The 9,896-nt window shown below is 33.3% G+C and overlaps 1 protein-coding gene across 1 annotated transcript; it reads right to left on the bottom strand.

Annotated features, from left to right (window-relative positions):
• LOC108809576 (high mobility group B protein 4) lies at positions 1 to 1,365 on the bottom strand. The gene is made up of 8 exons (XM_056989685.1): positions 1,261 to 1,365; positions 1,134 to 1,188; positions 973 to 1,059; positions 834 to 891; positions 703 to 747; positions 527 to 607; positions 359 to 433; positions 1 to 259 (listed from the first exon to the last, which is right to left on the bottom strand). The coding sequence occupies exons 2-8, from the start codon at positions 1,178 to 1,180 to the stop codon at positions 239 to 241; spliced, it is 414 nt and encodes a 137-aa protein (XP_056845665.1). The 5' UTR covers positions 1,181 to 1,188; positions 1,261 to 1,365; the 3' UTR covers positions 1 to 238.
• Positions 1,366 to 9,896: the final 8,531 nt, after the last annotated feature.

Here is a 9,896-nt window from a genome sequence, read left to right as displayed (position 1 = left end):
TTCATCAAACAAATCCTTAATAAATAAACACCGAAGGTAATGAGGAGATATAGCATCCCAACTGATATTATCCGACCATACAACTGACCTAAACACAAAACAAGTAGCAAATGAGGTTCTTAATATTACAAAACACACAAAGCATAACCATATTTTTTTTGAGTTTAAGGTCACACTTAAATTCCTAATCGCATCCTCAAATCTGAGTCAGTAAAATAGCAATAACTAGAAAGCCTCCTTAATAATCGTCTTCTTCCTCCTGCCAAAATACAAAACAGTCCAGAACGTGTCACATACATGTAAAACAAAAAACATAACAAAACAATAAGAGTTTTATGTCTTAAAATAAAATAAAAACCTCTTCGCTTCCTCCTCCAGCTTCGTCCACTTCAGACCTGGACTCATCATCTTCACCTCTACTGGTTCCATTAGCCTAAACAAGAACACAGTAAGACCATAAAAATACACACAATCTCTCTCTCTCTCTATCTCACTCTAGAAAGTCAAAGCTAAGATTTTCATTTACCAGTTTCATGTTGTACTGTTGCATACTCTTATTATATTCACTCTTCCTGGTCTCTGCCTTGGAAGCATAAGGAGCTTTCTCCTGTACTCAAAACAACCAAAGAGTTCTAATTTTTCTTTTTTTTTTGTAGCTTAATTTAGAAAGATGAAGCCTATTTGAATGGCACAAGGACTCACTTCTTCACTCATAGACTTCCACTTCTCTCCGGCAGCCTTACCAACCTGATTATTATGTTTTACACACAGATGATTGATTGATTGATTATTATTAGTTATTCGAATAACAAATCTGAGATTGAGGTACTTACGGCGGCGACGGACTTGTTGTTAGGGTTCGCCTCTTTAAACTCCCGTCGAAAATCATCTCTGTGACAGAACATTAATCAGTTAAAAAAAACTGAAAAGAAAAGAAAAAGAAAAGCAGTGAGGAAAATGTGAGAGGTTTACAGGAAGACGAAGAAAGCGCTTGGAGGTCTCTTAGGTTTGTTTGGGTCCTTCGTCGCCGTCTTCTTCTTCCTTCCTCTTGTTTTCAGTCTGAAATCAAAAAAAAATAGAGGTGAGTGAAGTTCTGCAGATCTTGGATTTCTGAGAAAAATGGAGAGCGGAACCTCTGGTCGGTGCTCGTCGCTTCAGCTTTCGATTGGCCGCCTTTCATCTCGAGTTCTGTGAACAAGAGTAAAGAATCGTTAGCGAATCGGGTGGCTCGGACTGAGTCCGTAGGAGCGAGTTGATTACCTTTGGTTTGTTTTTTTTGTTTTGTTTGACCAGTCGAATCTGTGAGCGATTAGTTCTTACTTTTACTTTTTAAGTACTGTATTTGTCTTTTGACGCAGTACTGAAGAAACACATCCCCACCGTAAAAAGATAAATACAGAATAATGACACATCAGCATTTGTAGTTTTAAAACGCTGCTGTCGCTTAGGGCTGGGCGTTCGGGTACCCATTCGGGTTTCGGTTCAGTCCATTCGGGTTTCGAGTTTTCGGGGTCAAAGATTTCAGCCCCATTCGGATATTTCTAAATTTCGGTTCGGGTTCGGTTCAGATCTTTGCGGGTTCGGTTCGGGTTCGAATAACCCATTTAAAATTTTTTAAATTTTCAAAATTCATTATATACTTTAAATTTTCAAAATCTATAATAAAGATAATATATTACATATAAATTTTCATAACATATATGTCAAAATACCTTAATTTAATATATAAATTAGTTTTCTTTAAATATTTAGATAAAGAATCAATAGATATTTAACTATTTTGGTGTTTTCAGTATACTTTAGCTATTTTAAATATTTATTTTTGACTATTTGCATATATTTTCCGAATATTTTGGAAAACTTAAAGGTAACTTATATATTTTTAATATTTTAATATACATTATATATATAAATAATGTATATATTTAGGTATATAAATTTATTTCGGATACATTCGGGTACCGAAATTTTGAACCCGTTCGGATATTTAATCAATTTCGGTTCGGGTTCGGTGCTACTTTTTAGGATCGGGTTCGGTTCGGTTTTCGGGTTCGGATTTTTTGCCCAGCCCTACTGTCGCGTATTCAAAAAGTATTTTTTAATAGCCAATTATATGATATATTGTTTGGAGCCTTCTCTCTAGGATTTCTCTCTGCTTTCTCTCTAATTTTCTCTGCCGGGATCTTTAGCCTCCGGCCGACGGGTGAGCTCTTGCAGTCACTGTCGGTCCGGTCTCCGTGTTTTCTCTTGCCTTCTCATGCTTTCTTTTAGATCTAGTCTAGCTTTTCTCTTTTGCTTTGTTTTGTTTTATCTCTGTTTCCGGCATCGCACCTCCTTTCGGTGGACGGCCGGCTAAAGTCTCCATCGTTGCGCCTATCCGATTAGGGTGAACGGTCGGCTCTTGGTTTCCGCGTCAAACGGTCCTTGCGTTTTGACGGCAGCTCTGGTGGAAGTTTTAGGGTTTTCTGTTTGTGTCGCGGTGGTGGTTTCTGGCGTCGCGTTCGGTTGAGAGCTTGACGGACTGATGGCTCTATCCGATGAAAGAAGTGACGGCGGTTTTTGAAAGTTGGCGAATGGTGTCTATTTCTATCCTGGAGGAGAGCGCGGTATGGTTCCGGTGAAGCTCTCCGTGGAAGAATATGCGAAGATGAGAGGTACATGCGCTCCAGTCACGGTGAGATCCGGGGAAACGGTGGTTGCCACGACGTCTCCGGCAAGCATCGATGTTGTGAATTATGATGTGATGTTTCGGATCTCGAGGTGAGGAGCGGGTGACGCGCCTAACGCGTGATGGTAGAGCTTACGCGTGGCCAGGTTGTGAGCATGAGTTGACGCGTGGCGTCGTTGGGTTTTATGTGGGTTGGACCGATGGACCAGTAAGTGTTGCTGTTTATGCCCGCTGGGCTTTTGAGCTTTGGTCCATTGTAATAGTTTTAGGGCTTCGGCTGTTGTACTGGGCTTGGCCCGTTTTATTAATTAAAAACTTGACGAAAAAAAGATATATTGTTTATACGCATCGGATTTTGATTTTGAAAGATAACACACTGTTCATATTCATGGAATTTTCCAAACACAGACAAAATTTCACTGAAAAAAAACAAGTAACTCGATCTTGATGTTAGACACGGTAGCCAGCCACCCCTTCCGTGTGGTGAGTTCAATCGGGAATGTCAATGAGAGTGTCAATTCTCTCATCATACTGGCTCAGCGCTGAAGACTGAAGTTTATAGAATACTAAATTTAAATGCCAAAATTTATGATTTAGAGGAAGAATTTTGTGTTTATGCTTCAGTCAGTTAGTTTTGGTCTTTGGACCATGCATCACTAAGGACCAGACATGTATAGTTGTATGTATAGTTGTAACTTATTTTTTTCTCTTATTCTAAAAGGCGGGCACCTAACCGATTAACCGTTCTGTTAGGCATTCTTCGACAAGCCAACACCATGAATAAAGTCAAATCGTCTTAACTAATCATATGACCGATTAATTAGTCAATAAAGCAATTAATCAGTTTTACAATCAATAAAACATTTTATAGTCAATTTCAACTATTTGGTTAATTATAGCTAATATTTAAAGCCCAATTGTAAGTAAAGACTCAAACCATCTAGTGGTTATTTATAGATGTTTTCAACTTTTCCCCTCATCATAACTCACCGATGTGGAATCTTTGTTATGTATTTTTTAAAAAATATTAGTAAAATCTAATATGCACTGTCGGAGAATCGAATCATGGATCTCTAACTGCACCCCACATCATCGCAGTCCACCACCAACGCATCCTATAATATTTATGTATGTACTTTGATAATTATATTCATATTTTGTTTATATATTTATATTAATAATGAAAAAAATATTTAAAATTAGGTCCCAAATACTTTCTGATTTTTTACTAACTCGGTAGACGTGAACCGACCGTCCGACTAACGCATTACGTACTTCCAAACAAGGTTTCTGTGATGGTGATGAAACTATAGATTAGTTAGGAGGGAGGAAAATTCAGGCTATTAGCACTTCTCTTTTTACTGTTATTCTTGTGTCCCAGTGTTTGATTTTGTTTATTTTCAGAATCTTGGTATTATATGTTGGTAAACTTCTCATGTTAGTATTTTTATGGGCTTATTTGTGAAATAGCTAAGAAAAAAGAGAAATTTGTTTTGTAGAGAGAAGGTAGAGAGAGATAGGAAGAAAAAGAGGTGAGAGAGTGTTATTTTGGTTATTGAATGAATTTTGGTTTTTGGTGTTATACCACCCAATTTCCCTATTTTTATTAATAAAAGTGAAATGATACATATATCATCCATGTTAGCTGGAAACTGAATTGAAAAATGCAATTGATATATAAACGATTGCAAGGAAATAGATGAATAAAAACGATGTTAAAAACATTTCCGTACACAAGTTTAGAATCGAAAATGATCTTTATTTCATCCACTACAAGAAAATTAAGTATTAATAGCACATGAAAAACGCTATATAACGATACGATAGCGTTATTAGGTGTGTTGTATCATCGGCCACGATAATAGGTTGAGCACATTAGATAGCGGTTTTTTGCACTAGTACCATATTATGATTTAGTATAGCGCTTTTTATGCAATTAAATAATTTTTAATAGCATTTTTATTTTGTTATTATTTACATTAAAAATTAGTAATTTTAATAATTATTAAATTATAGTTCATTATTTAACAATAAAACATAAAATAGAAATTAATTTATAATTAAATCTGTTTATAAATTGATATCTTTTTCTCATCCGCAAAAATAATAAGAGAGAAAAGAGATGCCTGCGGTGGCCACCATATGAATATAACACATTTCAGACATACACAAAGATATTTCTGAATGACTAAAATGATTTTAAACCCGAATGCCTGTACATTCCCTACGAGACTCAAAACATGCTAAGTTAAAAAAATTCAAGAGAGTAAAACACTTTGATCCAGAACTGAAACGATGACTTCTTAGACCCCTATAGATGATTCAAACATTTCATTGGTGATACGAAGGCATTTTACTTTGAACTTAAAATATTCCTGCTGTGTCAATGTTATTCTTTTGTCATACGTGTTATAACAATGCTGAACACTGTCTAGCGGAAATTAATGGTTGTTTCTTTTCCTAGTCTTTGTTATAAGCTTCTATGTCTTTATCAATACATGAATCAAATAACAATCCTGTTTTAGATTTTAATTTTGGAGCAATTAGAGTTAGTTATTTGAAAATGTATCTCGCGAATCTTTTAACAAAAAAGGTGTCAGCCACACTTTCACTTTTCCAGTGACTTGCGCAATCTAATATAATGTGAGTAATATCAATGACAGACTTATATTTATTCATTTTGACCGATGACAAACATCAGATGTCCTTTACATTTGAGAGAATGAAAATAACAAATTTAAATTTCAGGTGAGAAATATGATGCAAAAGAGGATTAGTACAAAAAGCATTTGCTCCCCATTTGAGGGAGGATTAATATTTTCTTTTATAAGTCGCCAAGCTTGATATACCATCCTAGATGGTTAGTGAGTCAACTAAATATAAAAGCTAAAAATTTAACCCGCGTTGAAACGCGAATATGTTTTATTTATATTGGAATTTAATTTTTAAAGTTTTCATATTTAATTAAGTTTTCAATTTGAATTTGGAAGAAAGGTATAGCATGTGAAAATATGTTTTGGATTTCAAAATATTTTCCGGGTAAAGTGTTTAATTAGAAACATTTAGTTTATAATATAAATAATATTCAATTTTATGCTACAATATAATATTGGTTAGACCAATTGGTTGATAAAATCAATAAAATATATTGTTAAGTTATCGAATATTCTAATAAAAATCTGTTTTTGAAGAGTTTACATAATCTGCCATAAATAATGAATGTTTATAAATGTGATTGTTGGATTTCTCTTAAGAGGAAAATGAAAAAAAGATTTAGTGGATGTATTCCATGTAAATTCTTTAGCAATATATATTTCTTTTAAAATATAGGAATGGTAAAAAGTAAATAATAGTTTAAAATTAGATGAATATTTGTTAAAAAAATATCGAACAACCTTGAAAAGGAAAATTCAGTATTTTCATTTCTCGAACAGTTAGGTTAAAAAGGATTTCCAGAAAATAATATTGCATTTAAATATGATTTTGAATATTTCAAATATTATGTATAATACAAAATTGGAATAATGAAAACTAATAGACATTAGCACATTACATTAAAACTTGATTTTATAGTTAAATCGATATTCATAACTTACTTAGAATATATTAAAGTTATATTCAAATATATAACTTACTAATTGCATATACTTTATAATACTTTATATATATTATAAATTATAGGTTCAAAACATATATTTAAAATACTAATTTAATACATATGCAATTAGCATTACCCTCTGTTCGAAAACTCGGCCGAGTTGACGATTCTACGGCCGCATAAACGTTCTACGGAAGGTGAACGTAGTGATTTTCACTGATTCGGTTGTGTTGAACAGTAACACGCCTAACTTCCGCCTAAAGCATAGAATAAGAAAAATCGGGCGTTTAATTTTCTGAACCCACATAGTTCGTCACCGTCTCCGTTTCCAAGCGGCGACCCCATCGAATCTCCGGTGTGTTCCTCAGCTCCTCAACGGTCAGTCCCTCCGTAACTCTCTTCGCTACCTCAACAAACTCACCCATCAAAACAATCCAAGATTTAAAGATGGGAAACGAGAAAAGAAAAACAATTAAAAGGACTCTCTTAATCTTTCATTTGTTTCACTCCCTCTCATGTTTCTGAGAAACGAATCGTTAATCATTTGTGCAAAATATTTTAAAAAATTGAAAATATGTTTCAACCTAATAAATGGCTGACGGCAGGAAAATAAATTACAGAACCATAGTAGGAAGATGATGGAGTGAAATGTCTATGTTGCCCTCCATTTAGGTTTAAACTAAAAAATCCAAAAATTTACACTGCACAGCTTTCGAACCCACTACTTCAGGGAAGAGACATAACTCCCAAACCACTGCAACATGTAACAAAATATTACACCTAAAGAAACTACCGTATATATACACGTATAAAAGGAGTATTATACGTATAAAATATAAATAATTCATCCCCGCGTACTCCCCGATTTTTTCCCGGTTTTTCAATAAATCGCTAGGCCCGGAAGCACCGCACGCGTAGCGCCTAGCGAGTTTCCGAACAAGGGCATTACCTAATTTATAATATGTGGGAGGACTATTGTTTATAATATATGCATACAAATCATAAGTTAACATAAATGCCTAATATTATGATAACAATGTATCTAAAGTGTATATAAAATAAAATAATGAAAGATTAATTTCTTCAAAAAGAAAACTAATGGCTATTAATAGGGTATATGCAAGGCCACAACTTTGGTCTTCCTCTATTTTCGGGATAATATGCATGTTATTAGGAAAATACATTTCAGATAAATTATTCATGTATAATAAATGATCAAATTTATATTATGATTTAGATGGACCTATGTTTAGTAGTCCAAAATAAAAATATACACAGTAAAATTCAAGTAGAACTCTATTTTTAGAGTAGATCATTGTAACCAGCTCTATAATATGTTACGTTTTGACTAACTAAATGTAAAGATCATTATCTTGCTAACACAAAACAAATGTAATGATAAAACTCTTTTTATTTCTGTTGTATCTTATATTTGGTGATGATTGCAATCAATGTTTTGAAAATCAGACCAGATATCGAATTAGTATAATTATTGGTTGACTGATTGGACCGGTTAATTCTATTTTTAAAAATTAAATAATAAACATAAATCTAATTATAAACCAAACAATTGAATACTTTGTAAACAGAAACTGATAAAACTAAATGATTAACCTTTTAGATTATCATATTTATTTATCCTTACAACTAAACATCTAAATTTTATAAATGTGGCAAAATAAAAATAGTAATAAGAACCAAAAATATATTAGTTTACGTTGTTCTTAAAATAATATAATTAAATAAATAACCATTTAAATAGTGATAGTTAAACATTGATCATGAAATATTAAATTATAATAATAGAAAACATATGAGTTATATATGTTAATATTTTAGAACTGGATTTTAAAGTTGACCTGAATAATTTTACTGGGTTTTGGCTAGATTTACTGGTTTTTCTCAAATCTGGATTTTAAACTGAATCGGATTCTTTAACCAGCCGGTGCGGTCTGGTTTTCTAAACACCGGTAGCAATCGATCAGAACTCCAAAATCATAGGTACTAGTTTTGCTGAAATGGTAAATTCATAGCGTTTCAGGTATTGTATGTGGCTTTTTTAGATTGACCATTGAAAATTTGCTTTAATAAGAAGTAATAATGAATAAGTATATATTATTTTATGAGATTCATATTGATATTTTTAAAATATGGTATCATTTGCAATTCAATCAAAGTATTCATACATGTCTGAACCAAACTGGTCAGCAACGAACAAAAGGACACCAGTATCCTTTGATTGAATTGTAAGCGTTAAAAATTGTATCATTTATTAATTTTTTTGTTCAAACCTTAATTGTATAATTAATTTCAAAGATTGTAAAATTAGATTCTAAGTTATGTATAGACCCACAACTTAATCTAGTTGAGCATGCATTGCTTTCTAAGTAAAACCTCAAACACTGACCAAAAAGGAAATTGAATAGAAAAGATTAAACCGGATTTTCATTGTAGAAGCTGGAAAACCGAATTGACATAAACGATATAATATAAACGATGTTAAGGAAATAAACAATTGAAGATATGAAATGAAAACAAAAAGAAAAAACATTTTCGGAAACAGACATGGAGTCGAGATACAATCTCTTTCCTTAACTCTAAATATTTGTTCCATATTGAGACGGGAAATGGTGAAATATCGAGTTCCATGATACAACCATGTAAAACGAAATCACACATCACTTGTGACCATCTCTACGAACTATAAATTCTAAAAACTCTCGAACTATAGACTTACGTTAGGGGAATTTTTTTGCTGTTGGTTTTTGATTTGAAAAGAAGTGAGAAATGAATGAGGATGAGAGATAATATTAAAAAGAAGACGGAGAGGTACTTCCCGCAACAGCTGCTGCAGGTGGGCGAAAATCTTGCAGAGATCAAAAGAAGGTGAGTTGCAAAACTTCTTCCTTAACACGCTTTCTTATCGTATAAAATTATTTTGGGTGAACACACAAAATGCGTGTTATTTTGATACGAACTTCACGTCGTTTAAAAACGAATTACATGTTGTTTTTTATTCGAAAATAGGTGAAAAACCCAAAAATAATTTCGTCCAAAAAAGTTTTTATTGGACCAAGGCCGTCCACCAAAGAGCCAACACTCAGGCCCCAGGCGAGATCCAGGGGCTAGCGGAGACGACCGAAGGATGGCAGCGGCACGCGCGTGTGAAACAATCAACAAAAAAGTAGACAGCCAACAACAATCACGTGAAAAATGTAGCTACCTGTATAAATAAATGTGGAAAAATAAGATTACACAATGTAAGAATAGACCAAGGAAACAATAGTGAAAGAATCAATCAACAAAAACTAGACATCCAACATCAATCACGTGAAAAATTTAGCTATCTATATAGTAGATGAATCAATCAACCAAGAGTAGACAACACATCAATCACGTGAAAAAATGTAGCTACCTGTATAAATAAAGGTGGAAGAATAAAATTCCACAATGTAATAATGTAAGAGTGGACAAATAATAAGTCACACGTCCCTTTGGACCAGAGGCCGTTCACCAAAGAGCTAACACTCAGGCCCCACGCGCGTGTGAAACAATCAACAAAAAGTTGACAGCCAACAACAATTACCTGAAAAAATGTAGCTACTTGTATAAATAAAGGTGGAAAAATAA

The sequence above is a fragment of the Raphanus sativus genome, chromosome 6 (assembly GCF_000801105.2).
Source record: "Raphanus sativus cultivar WK10039 chromosome 6, ASM80110v3, whole genome shotgun sequence".
Lineage (NCBI taxonomy): Eukaryota > Viridiplantae > Streptophyta > Magnoliopsida > Brassicales > Brassicaceae > Raphanus > Raphanus sativus.
Note: the sequence above shows the minus strand (reverse complement) of the source record. Positions and strands in the feature narration are given on the sequence as shown.